The sequence below is a fragment of the Heptranchias perlo genome, chromosome 4, assembly GCF_035084215.1.
Source record: "Heptranchias perlo isolate sHepPer1 chromosome 4, sHepPer1.hap1, whole genome shotgun sequence".
Taxonomy (NCBI): domain Eukaryota; kingdom Metazoa; phylum Chordata; class Chondrichthyes; order Hexanchiformes; family Hexanchidae; genus Heptranchias; species Heptranchias perlo.
The window spans coordinates 131,873,044-131,895,876 of record NC_090328.1 but is presented as its reverse complement, the minus strand read 5'-3'; the positions used below and the strand labels follow the sequence as shown (position 1 = coordinate 131,895,876).

Here is a 22,833-nt window from a genome sequence, read left to right as displayed (position 1 = left end):
TACTTGCAGAAGCTCTCACAATCTGTTTTTATATTTCTTGCTAGTTTACTCTCATATTCAATTTTCTCCCTCTTTATCAATTTTCTGGTCATCCTTTGCTGATTTCTAAAATCCTCCCAATCCTCAGGCCTACTACTCTTTTTGGCAACATTGTAAGCCTCTTCTTTTAATCTTATACTATCCTTAACTTCTCTAATTAACCACGGTTGGATTACTTTTCCCGTGGAGTTTTTGTTCCTCAAGGGAATGTATATTCGTTGAGAATTATGAATTATTTCTTTAAATGTTCAACATTGCTTATCTACCGTTACATCTTTTAATCTAATTTCCCAATCTTCCTTAGCCAACTTGCCCCTCATACCTACATAATTGGTCTTGTTTAAATTTAAGACCTTAGTTAAATTCTATCAAATTATGATCACTCTGCCCCAGAGGATCCTTAACGATAAGATTACTAATTAACCCTGTCCCATTACACAATACTAGATCTAATATAGCCTGTTCTCTAGTTGGTTTCTCGGCATATTGTCCAAGAAAACTGTCTCGAATGAATTCCAGGAACTCATCCTCCAAACTACTTTTGCCAATTCGCACTGTCCAGTCTGTATGAAGGTTAAAGTCCCCCACGTTTATGGCATTACTCTTGTTACAAGCTCCTTTAATTTCCTGATTTATACTCTGTCCAACACTATAACTACTGTTAGAGGGCCTATAAAATACTCCCACCAGTGTTTTTCTGCCCCTTGTTATTTCTTTGCTCCACCCATACTGATCCATAGGATACATATCAGCCATAATCACATTGAATGATGGAACAGGCTCAGGGAGCTAAATGGATTACTCCTGTTCCTATGTTCATACTTAATTTTATAATGTTAGAATAGAACTGACGTGATCGGTAACTCTCCTCTCATTTTAAAAGTTTCACCGGCAGTTAGAGGCTGGTAAGCAGAGTTCTGAGAATATATTTAGTCTTGCATGCACAGATCTCTGCTTTCCCTAATTAGAGAGCAGCGTGAGCACTCCTCACTGTCCACTTGCAACATTCTAAAACTGACACATATCATCATCCTCGGGACCAAGAATAGAGTTGCTCCATTACTTACATAAAATATGAACCAAATGTCAGTTTTCCAGTCAAAATATAATCTTTGATAAATAATTTTCAAGTAGGAGTACTAGTGGAAAAGTACATAAGTTTATGTTTGGGATAATATATGAGCATGTATAAGTTTAGGATTGCTCATGTATTATCTCTAACTATTGAAAACCTTGGTTTTAAAACAAAATGTGGTAATGATAACATAATTACATTGTGGATTTATAAATGTCTGACAGCTGTATTTTTTTTAGCAAAGTTGCTATGGAACTGGCCTGTAAGCACTTTATTTTTCCATTGCAGATTTCATTAGGACTTAAAATATCCAGTGTATAAATGGATTTTCATTACACCATGTGTGCACTTGAAATGAAACACTTTATTATTGCTGTCAATCTAGGTTTATTTTGGACACCTCAATGGTAAACCACAAAGCACCAAAAGGACATTGTGTTGGCATTGAGAAGAATTTATTTTTAAAAAAGTTCTCTATCATTTAAAAAAAGTTACTGTACCACTGAATATAATTTTTATCTGAATTTGCACTGGGAATGTTATGAAGATAAGCTTCAAAGCAGTTTGACCCGGTGACCTGCTGAGGGAATTGAAGTTGTAAAATGCATCCACGATTGTTGATCCAAGATTAGAACCAGGGAAGTAGAAATGCTTAAGAGCTGAATATTGAGCTCTCTTTCATAAATAATAGGCTTACAACAGGGTTCAGCAGGAGTAACTGTAACAAGGACAGATGTCTCATAAAGTTGACCATGGTGGATGTTGAGAGCTCATGGAGAAGTTGTATTTTGATGCCAATGTGCAGACCATAGATTTTATATAACCTATTCACGCATTTGCAACCATGGTTTCGCAAATGGTGGTTAACCTCTCCGGTTGAACTTCTCTGTACAGGGGACAGAATTCCAACTGATAGTTGTGTCTGGGAGAAAGTTATGTGAAGTGTTTTTTTCCCCAAAGTTGCAGAGAATTTTTGAAAAATCCACAGGCTGGAGCAGTGTGTGAATGTATGCCCCCTGGTATTTTATGTAGGCGTTTTGAGTTGTTACAGAATGCTGAAGTGCACTTAAAATAGCCTTTGTTTCCCTGACACTCTTGAGGTCTTAAAAAAGGAAAGAACCTGCATTTATATAGCGCCTTTCATGACCTCAGGGTGTCACAAAGCGCTTTACAGCCAATGAAGCACTTTTTGAAATGTAATAGATTGTTGTAATGTAAGGAAACACGATTGTCAATTTAAAATGACTAGATAATCTGTTTTAGTCATGTTGGTTGAAGGATAAAGGTTGGACAAGGCACAGGGAGAACTCCTCTGCTCTTCTTCAGAAAGTGCCATGGGAGGGCATTGTTTAACATCTCACCCAAAAGATGGCACCTCCGACAGTGCAGCACTCACTCAGTAACTGCATTGAAGTGTCAACCTAGATTATGTGGTGTCTCTGGAGTGGAACTTGAACCCGCAACCTTAAGACCCTGGAGGTGGGAACCCGCGACCTTCTGATTGAGAGGCGAGAGTGCGACCACTGAGCCACGGCTGGCATTTGTGATCTAAGTCAAAGACTGAGACACACTAGTCTCCTTCTCTTTGATTTTGTAGAGGATGGAGTCTGGCATGAAGCAGGTCATCCTCATCAAATCCACTGATTTTTATAGCTTCATGCTGTACTCATTCTGGCAGCAAGAGATGGATTGTCTCTGTATCCTGCCAGACAGGATTAAAATATTCCATCCATGGTGCACAGGGCTCATATAACACTCAAGTTGCTGAAGGTGACAAGTAGATCTGAGCTTCAACACTTTTTATAAGCTTGCTCAGCTAGATGCTTGCCAAACATAGTTTGATATCATCGCCGAGTTAAAGAGCTAAAGTTTTATTTCTGAGGACAGCTGAGTGGCTTGGTGCTTTAAATGACAACAGAACGAGCAAAGCCTCCAGTTTATTCGGGAATCGTAGAATTACAGCACTGCTCGCCATAGTTTTTTGCGTGAATTCACAGAAATAAGGCAGTCGTTCGGTTTTTAAGTTTTTCTCCTAAATATTTTCCTTGGGTTAGACAACATCGACTAGTTCCGTAAGTGGACCTTGCTTTCCCTGTACGCCATAGAACTTCATCTACCTGCTTAAAATCTAGGTAAATGTAGCGCGACCCAATGATGCAGAACTTTCATCTGTGTACTCCAGCTCACTGGGTATATCACGTGCTGCGATATGATCTCCTGAGTACAAACTATATATATTTACAGTCATTACTACTGTTCTCCTCAAAACAACAGAGGTACGTCTGTGCTAACTTTCAACAGAACGAAACCAACACTAGAAACACAGTCACTTACTTCGTACATGACATGGAGCTTCTGATTAGCCTTGTACCCCCGACAGCCTCAGACTGACTTGCTGCCTTGGTGCAACACAGCCCAAGATATAGCTCCTCATTCCTTTTACAACCGACCAGAACAAAGGACATTAAAAGCTGTTTTTCTCATAACTGCATTAAGGATGGACAACAAATTCAGCCATGCCAGCAACGACTACATCCCGAGAACGAATAGAAAAAAGATGGTCAGCCATTCACAGGCTTTCTAATACTTTGGATGTTTGCTGGTCAGGGTCATCTTGAGCACCCTTTGAGGCTCAAAACCTGTAATTGTATGACATTCATACTTATCCAGGCAGCTATCAGGGATTCGGCTGGGCAGGATGACATTAATGGCTCTGCACTCAACAGAATTTTGCATATTAAACTGCCTTTAGCAGCTCTAATTTCGAATAGCTTGTCTATTTCTTTAAAGGAGCACTGCGTTCATGAAAGAGGGTCATGGTGACCCTTTTATTTGTTTGTTTGTTTGTACCTATGTGTGTTACAATAACGTACATCATAAAGCTGTTTTTCTCTGTTACAATAATGCAGATTCTCATAATGTTTCCATGAGATTAAAATTCTGTGTTCCAGGGACTAAATTAAGGGCAGTTAGGGAACCTTTTTTTCAATACAGTTTGTACAATTTACAGCAGTGTCTGGGCTGTTGACACCTTGCAGATTCGCATTAGCATTTTAAATACACAGGATACACCAAAGAGAGCCTTTATCTTGATTAATTCTTCTTTTAAAAAAACGGCCCCTTCTTGCGGATATTGAGACAGTGGCCACCATCATGGAGATTGGAAACCCAGTATGACATTCAATTTGACTGAGCCCTTTAAAAATATACACAACCATGTATTTGTCACATATGTGGCTTCCCTCCTCTGAACATAACTTTTAAGATGTGGAGATGCCGGTGATGGACTGGGGTTGACAAATGTAAAGAATCTTACAACACCAGGTTATAGTCCAACAATTTTATTTGAAAATCACAAGCTTTCGGAGGCTTTCTCCTTTGTCAGGTGAATGTGGAAATCCTTGAACGTTTCACATTTATATTCAGAGAACAATACCTGGTGATTACAGATAATCTTTCCAACTGCCCGTTGTCAAGGCAATCAAAGTGTTCAGACAGAGAGGTGTTACCTACAGGACCACCGAATATACAAACGGCCAGAACACAAAACAGAGAGAGAGAGGGAGAAACATCCGAAAGGAAGAGAAAGACAGAAAATGACCCGTTGTATTAAAAACAGATAACTTTTATTTGCTGGTGGGGTTACGTGTGGCGTGACATAAACCCAAGATCCCGGTTGAGGCTGTCCTCATGGGTGCGGAACTTGGCTATCAATTTCTGCTCGACGGTTTTGCGTTGTCGTGTGTGTCGAAGGCCGCCTTGGAGAACGCTTACCCGAAGATCGGTGGCTGAATGTCCTTGACTGCTGAAGTGTTCCCCGACTGGGAGGGAACCCTCCTGTCTGGCGATTGTTGCGCGGTGTCCGTTCATCCGTTGTCGCAATGTCTGCATGGTCTCGCCAATGTACCATGCTCCGGGGCATCCTTTCCTGCAACGTATGAGGTAGACAACGTTGGCCGAGTCACAAGAGTATGAACCATGTACCTGGTGGGTGGTGTCCTCTCGTGTGATGTTAGTATCTGTGTCGATGATCTGGCATGTCTTGCAGAGGTTACCGTGGCAGGGTTGTGTGGTGTCGTGGACGCTGTTCTCCTGAAAGCTGGGTAACTTTTAGGTGTAGAACTTCCATTTAGCGAAGTTCACATATGACATTCCTGCATGCATGATTTTTACAGAGATGTTAAACTCTTTATTTTAAACAAGTTAGTGCCTACGTTAAAATAGCGCACACAGGAATACAATGTGAGTGCATCAACCATCCAAATGTGAACTTTGCCAACCGGGCATTCCACCCTCTAAAGTTTTCTTTACCTCCCGTTTGATGGGCAAGAGCATTTTGAAAACAATATACGTAAATTATTGAATATAAGATGGGCCTTTCAAAAATGCACCATGTGATTAAAAAGCATAGAAAAAATATGTGCTCTCTGATTTATCTGCTCCCTTCATGATACTAAAAGGAATGGGTCTAGATGTAGATGAGGCTTATCTGTGAAAAACATGGGCAGCATTTGTGGCTTGGCACAGCAGGAAAAGCACTGTTTTTGCCAAGACAAACAGATTTTGGCTGCCTTTGCGCAAGATTTCTGCCATCAAGGGAGTTGGTGCAAAGGGGTAGTACCCATTGAGACTGAGATGGGTCATCTTCTTTTATGTCTTGCCCTACAATTTCTCTTCTTTTAGCAGGGAGTCGCACAATGTAAGAGACAGCTGCTAAAAGGCGGTCTTATCTCAAAGCTTTTTTATTTTAAAAAATTCTGCAGTTTTGACAAGTATATATTGGCTCATTTCCTGTCCAGAGTAAGCTAGAGCTGAATCCACAATCACATTTCAAAGGACTTGAGGGCCAAAATTCACCCCCCTCCCCTCAAAAAAGAATTTACATCCCATTAATGCCTGGCTCGGAGCTGTGTTTGTAGCCTGTCCACCTGTTGATACGCACGTTAAAACAGCGACTGAAGCGAAACAAGCATTCCGCTTGGGTGCTGCAACCAAATTTACACATTGTTAAAAATAAAGGCTGCCCATGCTGTGCACTGAAGCATGCAATGCTCAGTGCCTCAGACTGGGATTGATTGTTGGTTCAGTCCCCAATCAACTTTGACCTTGGTCTGAACAGGCAGGGCAGGTGCTGATCAGAGACATCTCCCTGCAAGGGGGAGGAAAAGTCAGAGGAAAGAGTATTATTGAGATGAAAGCTAGAGCTTCCTGGTGACTGGCTACGCGGAGCATTGGTGCAGTGTTGGGAGTTGGCTGCACAAGTACCTCTCAACAGTAAGGCCCAGGTGGGCCTAGAGAACCAAGGAAATAACTTGCAACCAAAAATGACATAATTGTAAAGATAAATGGAAAGTGCTGGCGAAGGAAACATTACTTTAGTGCTTCCTTTGCAATACAAAGTGCCTATTTATCTAAGAATAATGCTTGTAGTAGTTTCGACGGGGAGAGGTTAACCTTTTGTACAGTTTAATAAATGTTTCCCACTGAAAGCCTGTGTTCTCTGAGGTGCTGTAGATTGTTTGAGAATAATGGGAGCCTATTGAGTGGAGATGATGTAATTGCATCCACCTTTTTGTTAGATTAACATAGCATTAAAAAAATCCAAAGGTATTAAATATTTAATCTTTTGAAAGATAAGCTGCTGAGTTTTCATGAGCTCACTTACATTATAAATACATTAGTCTAACGAGTGCTATTATCTTTGAATGTTCTATTGTCTTATGGCAACACATTGGCTCCGGAAGCTAGATTAAAGAAAATCTGCTTTCTGCTGAAATTCCATGATCTATAAAATCCCATTCTCTTGCTTTCTTTGTAGGCATACCAGGAAGCGATTACTCCAATTCCAACTACATCGATGGCTATAGAAAGCAGAATGCATACATCGCAACACAGGGTCCTCTGCCTGAGACGTTTGGAGATTTTTGGAGGATGATTTGGGAGCAGCGAAGTGCAATTGTTGTGATGATGACTAAACTAGAAGAAAGATCAAGGGTAGATATTTGACTTCAATACCTGATATCATTTATTAAGAGAGTTAATAACAAACATACTCTTTACATAAATATGGAAAATTACATTATTGCAGAAAATGCATACTCTGATATTAGGTACAGCACAGGAAGAGGCTATTTGGCCCATCGTACCTGTGCCGGCTCTTTGAAAGAGCTATCCAATTAGTCTCATTCCCCTGCTCTTTCCCCATAGCCCTGTAAATAATTTCCCTTCAAGTATTTATCCAATTCCCTTTTGAAAATTACTATTGAATCTGCTTCCATCACCCTTTCAGGCAGTGCATTCCAGATCATTATAACTCGCTGCATAAATAATGTTTCCTCATGTCGCCTCTGGCTCTTTTGCCAATCACTTTAAATCTGTGCCCTCTGGTTACTGACCTTTCTGCCACTGGAAACAGTTTCTCCTTATTTACCCTGTCAAAACCATTCATGATTTTGAAAACCTCTGCATGTGATATTAATTTTAACCGTGTGCATTTGGAAATGAGAAATTATTGTCCTATCATTTGTCCTTCTAAGTAACAGACAGTCTCTTAAATCATGCCCATCTAAGCACAAACACATCTAATAGTGTTTAATTTATTTAAGATCAGCTACTTGGATTAGCCATAAGCCTTTAATTTAATTTCATCTGAATGTAAACCAGTAGTATTAAAAAATGCATTATCCTTTGATGCAGTAAAGATTGGCGATTGTAATCTGTTTTTGATAGCATTTTTATGGAAAGATGAGATACTGCTTTTCTTTATGGCATCAAAGTTCACTGCAGCAGTGAACTGAAAAATGATATTTCCATGGACTCTATAGCTGACTAGTAAAACTCTTATGCCTGATCTCAGAGTGTTTCATTATCTCTATCCAAATGCCTGATCCCTGAGCTGTGTTTCAGTATATCCATCCATATACATGATCTCAGGGCTTTGTTTCGATCTATCCATTTTCCATTTCTTTAAATAATTCTTTTTCTTCCTTCCCCCTCATTTTTCATGATTATTTATAGATCTCCGCTTACTATTTCTTCTCCAAGGCAAGATACTTTTTCATCCGTTTTCATGCAGCATCATCCTCTCTTGTGTCTGGCTTTAATGACCCTTTGAGAACTGCATCAGCATCTCTGTACCAGTATTAATAATGTACAGTGTTCTGGCTTATTCCAGGAGTACGATGATTAGTATGTTTTTGTTTTGTGCATTCCTATTAGTAAAAATGTCGTTTGAGAAGCTGCAACAGCCTAGACAGTACTCCATGGGTTAATATATCTGCTTTCTTCCTGTGTCACATTTTTAATTCCACAAGCATGGGTTTAGATTGAGAATCGTTCTGACTGGTGGCTGCTTTAGCTTTTAACCCACGCTTAACTGGAGCAAACCCTCTTAACCGGCGTCATTTTGATGTTAGCATTATCAGACCCCATTGCTGTTTGACTTGCAGGCTGAGTACGCTCCTGAGCTTTCAGAGGCACCAGCTCCTACTGGAGAAACCATCCCATGTGTCCTACAGTGTGACGTAATTAAACTGGAGGGAAAAATGGTAACAGCAACAGCAACAAACGAACATAGCCACTGCCCAGCTCTTCCCCCTTCTATCACAGTTTACTCAGTGTTTGTATGGTCAGGAGAGAGGGCTGATTTCACACGCCAGCAATTCAAACCTTTAAATAGGAGGGCAGGAAGCAGGTGGGCTGACACTAGCCAAGTTTTTTCACTGAGCGCACCAACCTTTGTGCTATTGGGATCTCTGCATTCCAAGCATTCTGGAGTAATAAACCCAGCTAAAGATAGCGAGCTTAGATCTTATGGACTAAATTAACCCTGCACTCTAAAAAAAAATGGTCTAAATATGTAGATGGTTTAAACATGTGTACACTGGATTTGAACCAGTTCATTTCATTCCCCCCCACACATCTTGCTTTGGCTGCTATTTATGACATTGAATGAGATATCAGACTTCTGACTTGGTTTCCAAAGATGTTTCCACAATTATAGAACTCAACCGGATATATCAGGAGGGAATTGTAAATGAGAAACCCAACCCTGACCCGCTGCGAACACGCCTGCATCTAGTCGAACCGGGGCGGGATGGGGGCGGACAAGTAACCTGCTCTCACCAGGCGGGTCGGTAATTGTAATATGTTAATGAGGCTGCTTGCCTCAGATATTAGCAGCCATTTGGATTTAACGGCTGTGGTCCAGGTTTCCCAGGGTTCAGGAAACCCGGCAGCTAAAGGGAAGCGAGAACTACCGGATCCCGCAGGTCAGTGCTTTTCCACTGCTTGTGGGCCAGGAGGAGCAGGAGTGCTTCCCCCCGCACTCCCACCCTACGCGCCCCCCCCCCCCCCGCCCCCAGGTTAACCTGCCGCAACCCCCAGACGCCCTCCCCGCGACCTTCAGACCCTCTCCCCGCGATGTGATGCCGACCCCCCTGCAATCCGATCCCCCCTCCGCGCGATCTCTCCCCGCCCCCCACCCCCCCCCCCCAGCAATCTCTCTCCCCCTCCCCTCCAGTCCTCGGCTGTGACATTCTACCGCAGGTTTTCCCACCCGGCAGTGACTAGCCTCTCAATCTGGCCAGCTGCCAGGTGGGAAACAGAGAAAAAAAATTCAAATGAGGACCTGCCGTTAAATTCGGCAGGGCCTCCACGTTTCCTGTACTTCCGGGTTTCTCCGCCGCTGGCAGTCGCCCCTACCCTCTCCCCGCCTCCCCATGAATATCGGGGCCATCGACTCCAGACCTAGCGTATAAGGTGCTAAGAACCAAGCAGTGGAGATGTGGATTATAAATCAAGAGGCAAACGCTGAAAGTTAATCAAGGTTAGGTCACAAACTAAAAGATGATAGGTAATGGATGATCAGTGATTAACATGCAAATCAGGCTAAAATAAACTAAAGTCTGAGAGAAATCTTTAAGGTCAGTGTTAATTGAGGTAAAGTTTAGGGATGGAATTTCCCTGTGGTAATTTGTGAGTGGAAAAGACATTGCATTGGTGAAATGGGCACAAAGGGACTGGGTAAGATTTACTATCATGACACAACTTTGTATCTTTTTTTTCTAATCTGTAGGTTAAGGCCACAGGCTGCCTCTCATTCCAATCCACCCCCCAGTGTTTGGATGCATTGCATTGGTCCTCACCAATGTCACAGTGTGGAACACTTTTCATTTTAGAATTCCATCTTGAAGATAGAGAGGGAAATGCTGAGATGACTGACCCACCCTGACAAGCAAGCACTTGCTGTCCATTGGTCAGTGCATCAACAGTGACCACGGAGAGCTCAGCTTCTTGTATCTTGGACAATTCATACCCTCTCGTTTTCTGGAGGCCAGGACAAGAGGATCCTTTTGGATATGAGGGGGGGAAGATTCAGGGGGAAACAAAGTCTGAAATTCAATTATATTGGAAAATTGCATGACTTTCAAGGATAAGGAACATAGGTGAACATCTAAAAGTATTTTGAGGTTATAGGAAGATCGAAAAGCATGATCTGAACGCACACAGCCCTTGTGAAGCTCGAATGAGAGATTGATTTGGAGTTAATGTAGTTTGCTTCCAGTTTGTTAAAGCAAGTGCAGCTACCAACAGCTGTGACAATGGCTGACATCTTGGCCTGCCTCTGTTTTGTTGTGTCGTTGAAAAGTATAACTCCAGCTGTTAGTGTTATGAGTTATCATTAATACAAACGGAAACCATATAATGTTATGTGTTTCAATCTCAACCCTGAAGTTCTTTCTTTTGGCATGTGCATCTGACGAGATTATGCTTCATTTGACTACAGATCTGAGTTGTAAATTACTAGCTCCTATTAAAAAGATGCATGTTCTCCCAAGAAACTAAGAAAAAGAAAAATGGAAAAAGCTCTATCCATCAGTGATAAATCCATCAATGAAAATCCTTTTAAGGATTAAACAATAATTAGTTTTTCATTCTCTATTAGTTCAATTTCGAAAATAATATTCTACCCTAAAATGCATGCACGAAATGCATAGTATAGAGGTTACAGGTGGGTTTAGTATGCTGTGAAGAAATTTGAAAATGTGACACTATGATATTAGTTTTGGTCACAGGGCAGAGGTTCTCAAAGGGTTACATATCTAATATTGCACAGACAGAATGAATGTTAAATGGCCATATTGTTAGAATTGAATTATAGATGTCAAATTGGAATGTTTTGCATAATTGTTAATTGAAAAACAAAGAATGCGTCATAAATTATTGTCCATTTCATGCTCATAACAGTTTGACCCTCAATGTTTGCTTCTGCCTGTAATTGTTCATGTTGTAGGAAGCTGATGATTAACACATTACTTTTTATATTTTTAAGTATTAGTCGAGGCATTAAAAAGACAAGTTTTTTTTTTAAATTTCTGTTTGGTGCAATAAATTTAATGGAATTCCACAACCAGTGCCTTCTAGCAAAATCATTAATTCTGGTAATATAATTAGAATATTGACCCATTTAACATATCACAGAAAAGTGCTATGCTTTTATATTTTGTTATTTTATTATCCTGAGTGCATATGTGATTCAGCTATTTAGTACTCATTAACCTGAGGACGCATTTGTTTAAGCAGATAAAGGCGGGCTAGCACAAGGTTGCCAACATCACTCTGGAAATCATGATTTAATGCTACTAAGGCAAAATGCTCCTTTAGACTATTTTGCATCTTTATTTTGCATTTCAGGAGGTGAACTGTCTCGTGCCTAAATTACAACGTGTTTGTCAGAGAACTGTTTAACAATGTTGGATCCGTTCTGTAGCCTACTACCACAGTATGTGGAGTGAAGCTGGAGTAAATGTTTACAGCAACTAAATTCATTCAGGAAAGCAATAGATTTTTCTTCTGGAGTGGTCTTGCAATTTACTTTGTGCGTATGTAATGTAAAGTGCATTACCATGCGCTGCAAAGCGAAAAATGTTATTTCCTGCTCCCCACTCCAAGCCCGTTACCAGGCATCTTCTCTATCTCTGGATGTCTTTGGTCTTTTACAGCAGCCACATTGGCTTCAGGACCAGTGGAAAATCGGATGTAAGATGCATTCTGTTTCTTTAAGCAAGTCTTGAAGACTGCTGTGTTGCAATAACACTAGGACCCCTCCCCTCAAATGACACTGAAGAGGTTCATGTTTGAACAAATCTTCCATATCCTGTAGCATCAGGGCCTAAAAGCCTTTTACCGTTGGCAGAGGTAACATTTGTACTGCTGAGCTAAGATAAGCATTTTCCTGTTTATACATTATGAGCCTCCAAATGTCAATCAGATTGGAAAGCTTGTGTCTGTTAACTGATTTACCAACAACCAGAAGCATTTTCTTCTGAATCATGTTCTTGTGCAGTGAAAACACGTTATTGACTTAAACATAAAGTCATTGTGTTAAAAGTGGATTAAAAAACACAGCAATCAACAATAGATTGGAATAACGTTTTAAAATGTATTTTTAAGAATGTCATTTATGAGTATTCCTCATTATCTGAAAGCCTTCCTCTTCACAGTAATCTGGTTATTCTTACAGGTGAAATGTGACCAGTATTGGCCTTCTAGAGGTACAGAAACCTTTGGATTAATCCAAGTCACTTTGCTGGATACAGTTGAATTGGCAACCTACTGCGTTAGAACATTTGCATTATACAAGGTATATCTTTTATTCTCTTGAAAGCTAATTAATTTTTTTCTAAAAAGAAAGAAAATCTCCTTTGATGCTGCGATATTTATAACCCAATTTGATCCTAATCTACTGCAGTAAGTCCAGCTCCTAATCAAAACATTCCTGTTTTCTGTGGAAAAACTAAACACAGCCTAAACATCAATTGAGACATTGCAGTACCATGTTCTATGCCAAGAATTAGCTCGAAGAATCATAGACTATTCAGCCTTGAAAGGAAGGCAAATAAGAGGGGACCATAGAGAGATATATAAGATACTAAGTGGAATTGAGAAGATTAATCCTGAGCACTGTTTCAAGTTAAGCCACAATTGCAAGGCAAGGGAATGTAAATACAAAGGGGTAAAAGACAAATTCAGGGCTAATGTCAGGAAGCACTTTGTCAGACAAAGAGCGATCAGTATCTCCAATGGTGGGGGGATAGTGAAGGCAAAGATCCTAGTCATTTGAGAGGCAATTGGATGCTATGAGAAAGATTGTAGGTTTCTACGTAAGGATGAGCTCGATGGACTGAATGGCCTCCCACATCTGCACATTGTGATGTAATTATTTGGTTAATTTATATTGAACAGTCACTGGCCTTCTAGACCATGTGCAACCTATTGCACTCCCAAATTGGAGTGTTTGGATCTACTGAAAGTCAGCCAGCAGTGGGGCAAGAGCAGGTTTTAAATGGCATTTCTGTTTTTTGTATTCACGTTGACCTTTTAAGCTTTAAGCTTAAATTATTGACAGAAGAAGACAGAAGACAGAAGAAATTTCAATCCCAGGTCTTCCAAATTCATGTGTTTATTGAAGGGTTACATTCTAACTCATTGTCAGGGGTAGCAAGTCAAGACTATAATAAACTTCCAGAGTGCATGGAGCAACTTAATGTTCACAATTAGTTGTACACTGGCAGATTTTCAGTGGCGTTGCTAATGGTAAGTCAGAAGGTGCACTGTTTTATAACAACAGGAACATTGTACCATTGTAATGCCCAAAGCATGATATAATAAGTCTGTCATGGTCTTTTCCTAATGGGCATGAGGAAAGGTTTCTGCTACCAAGGTGGACTTCTCCTTCAGATTTAGCTTGAAAGTTTTGTTGTAGTTTATGGGCAGGATATCCTGCTCAGCCACTTGCCCCACTCACGACTGTCATTTCATGATGGCAGCTGCACTTCACTAACAAAGCACATTGTGGAGTGTGTCAATCAGCAAAAGAGAGCTTCAGCCTCACTGATGCCTGCAGGCTGATAGGCAACACAAAAAGTACCATCTTAGATTTGTGGTCTTCTCTGTTAATCGGCAATTCTAGACCGGTGCATTTACAGAAAAGATTGTGCCCCTGGTTAGGCTTAAGAAGGAGGTTAAACCCTCATTCTTCCTTCTGGGCGCATTCTTTATGATTCCTGTCGACAGCAAAGTGCATGTGTTTTCATGAAATGTCATTACCACATTGTCAGAGGAGATCTTAAAGAAAGGAATTCTCCATCTGAGCCACGTACGGACCATGTGAGGGAGATGTAGCCCTGTCCTCTGTCTCACACACGCACACAATGTTACCTTGTCCTGCAAGAATTTGTGGCTACAGAAATTCTTTGTTCTAATTATTCCCTTTGTACATTCACATGCTCACAGACTCATTTTAGTTCATTAGAAGAAAGTACATTACCGCAGCCTGACATCTGCAGATCAGATATCCACATTTTCTCTGTTTAAATTGGATTTGAGGTAGTAAAACCTGGAAGGCAAATCTAAATTTCATTCATTAAGACAACAAGCGGTGTAATTTGATCTGTAAATGACAGGCGCCAGGAAGTTATTATGTACATCAGTGTGGAAAACTCCTTCTAGTGTCGTGCACCAAATAAAGCACCTTTTTTGTTTGTTATGAATGTGGTCTTCAGTTTGTTAATAAAATCACCGTGTCCTTATAGAATGGCTCCAGTGAAAAGAGGGAAGTACGTCAATTCCAGTTCACAGCGTGGCCTGATCATGGGGTCCCAGAGCACCCAACGCCGTTCCTGGCCTTCTTGCGGCGAGTGAAAGCCTGCAACCCTCCAGATGCTGGGCCTATGGTTGTACATTGCAGGTAGGTGATATCTTCAACAAGGACACTGCGGTCAGGGAGCTGCGGCTTCATTTCATCAAAAGAAAACTTTGGTGGTACAACACGTCAACTAACTGTGGGGGGTAGAGGTTTTATTTTTTAATTTAAGGGTCTTGAAATTACGCTGAAATATAATATTCACGCTTTGCCTGAAATTCCGCTGCGATATTTAGCAGAGGGATTAGTCCATGGGTTAAAACGTCTGCTAAAAGTGGAAGGCATGATGTGGAGATGCCGGAGATGGACTGGGGTGGACAAATGTAAGGAGTCTTACAACACCAGGTTATAGTCCAACAGCTTTATTTAAAATCACAAGCTTTCGGAGGCTTCCTCCTTCTCCACTCACCTGACGAAGGAGGAAGCCTCCGAAAGCTTGTGATTTTAAATAAAGCTGTTGGACTATAACCTGGTGTTGTAAGACTCCTTACAAAAGTGGAAGAGGCAGGAATTTATCGCACGGCATACTTTCAAGGGCAAGGTTGATTCCCTAAGACAAGAATAAAATCAGATGGATAATAATCAGATTAATATTTTTGATAACATTTAGGGTGTAACAAGATATCAAAAGTACAAACATTAGAAGAATGAAGTCCCTGGTGGGATGAGGACACAGATTTTGCTGTTGTTTCCACATACCATAATAATATGCTGATCTTCCCCACAAGGAGGGATTGTTAACCCACACTTCCAACTCGATAGTTGTACAGCAGTATTGGAAGAGACCTGGACACATGACTTGTACTCCTAAAAGGGCAGTGTTTGAAAGCAAGACACTAATACCGTGGAGTTTACAGGTTTCATTTTGAGGACGTTTCTACCTGTTTTATGTTTTTGTGAGGTGAATGTGGCTTTTTCTCTCACGGAGCTGTGATAGTACCTATACAATTAACTGTGAGTGTCTTCAATAATATTTCAATGGAATATATTCAGCGGAAATAGTGGCCCCGATATTTACGGGGAGGCGGGGGGGGAGGGAGGGCGTGGAGACTTGCAGTGGCCGGGAAACCAGGAAATACAGGGAACGTGGAGGTCCTGCAGAATTTAACAGCAAGACATCATTTGAATTTTTTTCTCCGTTTCCTGGCTGACAGCCAGCTCTCCACCACTGGGCTTTTCCTCGTATCGTTCCTGATTCTGTTGTAGACTAATTGATAGAGATTGATTGATATGATTTGTCAGCAACTCCATTATCATTGCATCATGCGACTACCAGGATGGTAGATGGAAAACCAGATGGACCTTGGTCTTTTATCATCCAGCAATTCCTGTATTCCACCGTGGAAGGCATCACAGCCAAGCTTGGTCATGTCTTCACCCGACACCCACACGTGCACACTTCCAGCTGTGCTTTTTAGATCGCGTTCAGGAGCAGAAACTCTGTCTGATTTTTTTCCCTCCTGAACCAAAAGATGCTGCAGCCAATTGCAGCATCCCTACCACTGCCTCATCTCAGATCAGGTAATTGCACGCAGAACAAGGATCTAACCTGGGACCTTCCTGGTCTCTATGGCTCAGATACTCACTGGATAAATATTTGAAGCAGAGAAAGATACAGCGATATGGTGAGAGAGCAGGGCAGTAACATTCATTTTGGAAAGCTCCAACAAAGAGCCAGTACGGGCACGAGAGGCTGACTGGTCTGCTTCAGTGCTACAAATTTCCATTGTACCATCTATCGATACCGTTATTAAGGCCCCGATTTTCAAAGGAAATTGCGGGTGCGTTTGGGGGCGGGGGGACTGCGAAAATCGGGGAACACCCGAGCGGATGAGGAAGCCGACTCCAACCCGCCGACTTCCGGGTTCCCCACGGACGCGTCTGTGTGCTCGCATGCCTCACGAATGCTGAAATCCCGCATGATAGTTAAAGAACCAAATGTACCTCATTAAGGTACTTTCTTTCTGACGTTGTAGATAGTTAAAACAGTTTTCAACTTATCTGCGAGGCTTTCCCACAGCTTCCGATTTACACCTGGTGAAACCAAGCGTGAAGGGCCAGATCAGGCAAAAATAAACAAAATAAATTAAATAAAAGACCATTGCACAAAGTTAACAAACAAAATAAACCTACCTTTTCACCCTGCTCCGATGTCCGATGTCTCCCTCTCCAACGTCCCCCTCTCAGCCCCCGATGTCTCCCTCTCCGATGTCCCCCTCTCAGCCCCCGATGTCTCCCTCTCCGATGTCCCCCTCTCAGCCCCCGATGTCTCCCTCTCCGATGTCCCCCTCTCAGCCCCCGATGTCTCCCTCTCCAACGTCCCCCTCTCAGCCCCCGATGTCTCCCTCTCCAACGTCCCCCTCTCAGCCCCCGATGTCTCCCTCTCCAATGTCCCCCTCTCAGCCCCCGATGTCTCCCTCTCCAACGTCCCCCTCTCAGCCCCCGATGTCTCCCTCTCCGATGTCCCCCTCTCAGCCCCCGATGTCTCCCTCTCCGATGTCCCCCTCTCAGCCCCCGATGTCTCCCTCTCCAACGTCCCCCTCTCAGCCCCCGATGTCTCCCTCTCCAACGTCCCCCTCTCAGCCCCCGATGTCTCCCTCTCCAATGTCCCCCTCTCAGCCCCCTCCCCCGATGTCCCTTTCCGATCTCCCCCCTCCCCCCCCCCCGATCTTCAGCGCCCTCCACTCTCTGTTTCAACGCCAGATGACGTCTCGCTCTCTCTCTTTCTCTCCCCCCGCCCTCCCCTTCCCCCCCTCGGCGTTGCAGCTCCTGACGACAGCCAGCCTGACTGACAGGCTGGCTGCCGGGTGCGAAACCCAGAAACAGTTTTAATCACTATCAATTACATCGCCATCGCGTCAGAAAAGGTAATTTTTTTTTTTTATTCAGGTTTGCCACGCGCACCTTCACCCACCCACCCACCCCCCCGTCACTGCCAACCTGCCACCATTTCAAAACTGAGCCCTAAGTGTTTGCAGGAACGCTGTGCATTCTGCCGTTGTAAAATCATAATCATTTAAGACATCACCAGCAGCACTTGATAGCAATGAATGAAACTGATATGTACACATTCGGCAAAGAGACACTGCTTCCAGATTATGTGTAATAGTTTTTATTAATACTATCAGAAATAAGGACTTTAACTGGCATAATGATAAAGGCTTATGGAGCAGCTGCATTTGAAAAACAACAGTTAAAATGAAAGGAGCCTCAGGAAGGTTGATGTGAATTCTGAAATTCCTGGCAGGTTGTCTGCGTAATTTCTTTCTGAAAGAAGCAGTGGTTCATTTTGATGACACCAAGAGAGATGAGACTGGTGATCAGGGTGAATTCAACATCGGCTGTCTCGCTGATCCATGTAAAAAAAAAAAAAATTCTCCTCATCATTATTGTATCATGGATTTTATTTTGTGTTTAGACTCTCTGATGAAGAAACTGATGTAACTACTCGAGTTTTATGAATCACATTTAACTCGACTGCCTGCTAATGTTTTGCACCTGTTGTGCTGTAAAGTCCCCTGCTTTGCGTTATTACACAAGGGATGAGAGAGTCAGCTGTGGAAAGGGGATAAGGGAAAGGAGGAATTCGACTGCATGCTGTACCTGTGGCTTAGGCATTCCTTGCAGCAGGCACTGTTACTCCGACAGCAACAAGGTGACATTTGCCATACCCCCCTGTCCTCCTGTTCTGCTGACGGACGATGATACGTGTCTCAAATTTGCTACAAATCCTACTCTTGTTTACAACAATTGTACTCGTGTGAAGAATTCATGACTGTGCCAGTATCAATAAAGAAAAAAAGTAATCTAGCTGGATCTGGCTTTAATGAAGTCTGAATTAGAATTACCAGTCAGTGGGGAAAAAACACACCAATCTGGTGGAAAATGTGATGCTATTTACATGTAAAATAATAACTGCACTGTGAATACAAAGTAAGGAGATATTTGTATTCTTGTCCTGTACTGAGTGTTGGAGGGAATAGAACACGTTTCTTATCAACATGGCATTTGGCCACTGAACACATCTCATCTTAATCTGCTGTGGGTCAGATTACAGGCCCGGCATTGGTCAGTTAGTAACATTCCTTTTAGCCTGTCAGCTGTCATGTTAATTCTGTTTCCCCTTTTCTATTTCTTTTCTTGTCCTTATGCATGCTTTTCCGTCACCCCCTGTCAGCACCCTTCACTCTAGTCACAGGTGTAGAGGTACTGCTGAATCCTGCTTTGATTCAGACTCAATCAAGGTGGTGGCCAAAAACATGTGACAGAGCAAGAGCGAGTGGGATTAGGAAAGAAACGGATTAGAATCAGTTACTTGCAACAAAAAAAACGTCTATGAAGGGGACATCTTAGAGATAATATGATCATTAATGGAATAGAAATACTTTTAGATGTAGCAGGACAAAAGGGATTTGACGAGCAAATTTCGGACAAATGTCAGGAAGTATTTCTTCACACAGAGCATGATCGGCAGCTGGAAAACAGACGGTCAGAAAGAATGATTGAGGGCAGGACACGGAGCTCATTTAGGGAGCAATTAAATCCTGTAACGGGCACCTCACACCCGTTCAGGCAGGGGCAGCGCATGCCCTGTCCACCTCCCACCCAATGTGTGCTGAAACCAAAAATCGCCCCCAAGAAGCCCACAATTTTGAGTCCTGGGTAAGAGCAAATTAGACTCGGGAATTGTGTGACAAGTCTCTATTTGAACCTAATAAAGATACAAGGAGGAGGAAGGATGTGTAGGATAGTGACTTCATAGCAAAGGAGTTGAGAGGAAAGACAACAACTAAATGTTAAAAATGCTAAGTGTAAATTTTTTAACCTTTCAAAGAATCTGCTGCACAGTTTGACAGTTTTCATTAATTATTGTTCACCGTAAAGGAAGATTACTGTGGGTCTATCTTGGTCATCAAACTACTTTTCTATATTCGACTTAATAAAGAAAAGCCCTTTTTTTTTGTCGGGTGTTAATTTTTTTTAATTGATTTAAACTTGGAGATGAATTCCTAAAGAAATCTGATGCTGAGCATTAATCTTTATCTCTAAATGTGAAGCAAATCCAAGAAATATATCAAAAATTTCTCAAACAAAAATTTCACAGATTAAAAGGATTTCACACTGGTAGCAACTAAATTATTAACTGCTGATTGCAAATGGATAATATCTGCATTACAGGTCATAATCTGGCCCAAGGGAGTAACCTGTGACATAAATAAAGATAGCTGTTAGTGGAGTTGCTCACAAAACGCACTGAACCTTTATATCTGTGGCATGATTTTAACCCCGAAGAACGGGTGGGTTGGGGGCAGGGGAGGGTGGCAGTAAAAATGTTAAAAGTTGGGAGCGGGAACAAGTCCCTGCTCCAACGCACTGACAAATGAGTTTCACCCAGACGCATCTGGGTAAGTGCGCGCTTTGGAAACCCGGAAGTCCCGCCGGCAATTAAAACCGGCAGGACGACATTTAAAGGGGGAATTAAAATAGCTGAAGTATTTAAATCAATTAAATTTGTGGGGATTGAGGCAGACAAATTATTTTAACTTTGCCTGAACGTGTCTCCCGTGGCCTCTGAAACACGCCATGCAGCCTGCAGCCGTTTGGACATTTAAACCAGTGATTGACAAATGGGGATAAAGGGTGAGTATTTGCAGCGGGGCAGTCAGTTCTCTCAGACAAACCTTCGGCTGGGAGTTCTTCGTGTTTAGACTCAGTTTTCTTTGTTCGCACTCAGAATTCTTCTTTTCAGACATATTTGCCTGAAATATGCTTGAACAGGCCTGAAACATGCCTCAAATTTGCCCCTCAAACTGACACCATCAGGATGATTGTAAACAATTTTACAACACCAAGTTATAGTCCAGCAATTTTATTTTAAATTCACAAGCTTTCGGAGATTTTCTCCTTCCTCAGGCAAATGTTTCACCGGCATCACCGGCATCTCCACATCATGGCCATCAGGATGGGGAGGGGGGGGCACAATGGATGTATTCAGCACTACATCAGAGGAGGAGGCACATCACCATCCACGCCAGGCACGGCGTGCAGTTCTGAGAAGTGCAGCTCCACAAGACAGAGGTGCGCCACAGGTACCTGCGGAAGATCAGAGAGGGGAACAACGGAGGGGCCGAGGTCGCAGGAGGCACTACCCTCGTGAGAGGGTCGACAGGCAGAGGCTGAGCTTCCTGGACCCCTCCGGGGAGCAGTGCCGACGAAGGCTAAGATTGAGTCGCCAGGTGGCCGCAGACATCTGCAGGCTCCTTCATGCAGAGCTGCTCCCGACTGGGCCTGGTGGCCACGCATTGCCTGTCGCAGTTCAAGTCACCACTGCCCTCAACTTCTTCGCCTCCGGGTCCTTCCAGGGCACCACCGGTGACATCACCAGGATCTCTCAGTCGCCTGTCCATACGTGTACACGACAGGTCATAGATGGCTTGATTTCCAGGGCATCCATCATCGCAGAAGTAATGCTGCGATGAGCATCCTGAGGTGTGCAACAGATCAATCATTGATAACATCAATTCATGTTGTGTGTGAGGGATGTTAAAGTTCTGTCACCAGACATTTGCGGGGTGCCGGTCTCAGTATCCCCTATAGCCAGGCATTCCACTGTCCGGATTATGTCCAACGCCTCCTCCTCCGCCTCTGTGAGAGCCACGATTTGTGGAGACCCCCCCTCCAGTCCTCGCCCTCCCCTGTGCATTTTGCTCTCTCTTCTCCCACAAGGGGAGAAAGTACAGAATGTGTGAGTGAGTGAGGGTGGTGTGGTCACCCGATGGACGCGTTGCTTTGTGTCAGGATGACAATGAAGCAGATGCATCAGAGGGTGACAATCAGACAGACTGATCACATTGGATCAGGATTGGGGTGAGTGGGAGAGGTGGGTGCACAAATTGGGGGGAGGGGGGTGAAGAAGTGCACAGAAAGTGAAGGTGAGTCGAGACTGAGTCTTAAGTGGGTGTGAGGAGTGATGTGATGGAGTAGGCTTTGCAGGGTAGTGTGAGGGGGGTACTGTTCACCACAGAATGCAGGTCAGTCATTAGCTGTACTCACTTTTCCTGACCTGGTTAGGTCATTAAATCTCTTTCTGCATTGAAGTCACCACCAGGGCACAGTGCTCCTGCTGCTGACCTGGTCTGCCACTTCAGATACGCCTTCTTCATGACAGACCCAGGTTTTTTGCTCCTTCCGGCTGGATAAAGCACCTCCCTCCTGCTTCTCACTGCACCCAGCAATGTCTCAAGGGCGGTGTCGGAGAACCTGGGAGCTGGCTTGGCTCTGGAACATTGCATGGTGATTTTAGCCTCCTTTCTCCTTCAAACTGCATTGCTGGAGTGGCCCTTTAAATAGTGGGCTTTAAATATGTCACCTGGGTGAGCAGTCCGCCTGCTGCGCAGCTTGAGGACGCAAAACCCAGAAGTTCAGTTAAGTGGCTTCAGTTGAATTGCGATCGCTCGGGAAACCACACAATTTTTTTCTCCGGGTTTTCCACCCAATGATTGACGCCCGCACTAAGATCCCGCTGCCATGTTAAGATCATGCCCCTGGTGTGAGTCTTCCAGCCATGCTTGTTTGTAGTCAGTTATTTCAATGGTGCCCTATTCCTATTGCCAGCGAACCCTGCCAACAATATGGCCAGGGTAAACTGCATCTGCACCACGTACACTTGCAACACCGGGCAAAGTTTTGGAGATTTTCTCGATATCTTGTGCTGTGCCCTGGTTCTGCCTGCTCACTGGTCGCTATGAGAACAGACCTGATAGTTGCAGTTGGATCGTGCAGGTCACAAAAGATACTGCCCCAAAACTCCCTGAAGCTGGTTTCCATCGTTCTCTTGACGTGGTTCCCCAGGGTCAATGGTCAGTGCCTCCACGTTGGAGTGACTATCTAGCCTGGAGGTGTCTTGATAAGAGAGGACAGATGCAGAGACTTCTGGGACTGCCCCTCGCTGCAGGCACCGCTGCATCATTTCAAATTCATCTCGAATATCGGCAGAGAGGATGACGTTGGACTC

General features: G+C 43.0%; 1 protein-coding gene across 8 annotated transcripts in view; it reads left to right on the top strand.

Moving 5' to 3' along the window:
• The window catches only part of LOC137321288 (receptor-type tyrosine-protein phosphatase delta), a 513,687-nt gene that overhangs the window by 456,410 nt on the left and 34,444 nt on the right, over positions 1-22,833 (top strand). For all 8 annotated transcript variants that reach the window (XM_067983651.1, XM_067983650.1, XM_067983653.1 and 5 more), the window contains 3 exons: positions 6,933-7,108; positions 12,639-12,758; positions 14,710-14,864. In XM_067983651.1, the coding sequence (XP_067839752.1) occupies positions 6,933-7,108; positions 12,639-12,758; positions 14,710-14,864 (451 nt within the window). The remainder of the gene's footprint in view (positions 1-6,932; positions 7,109-12,638; positions 12,759-14,709; positions 14,865-22,833) is intronic.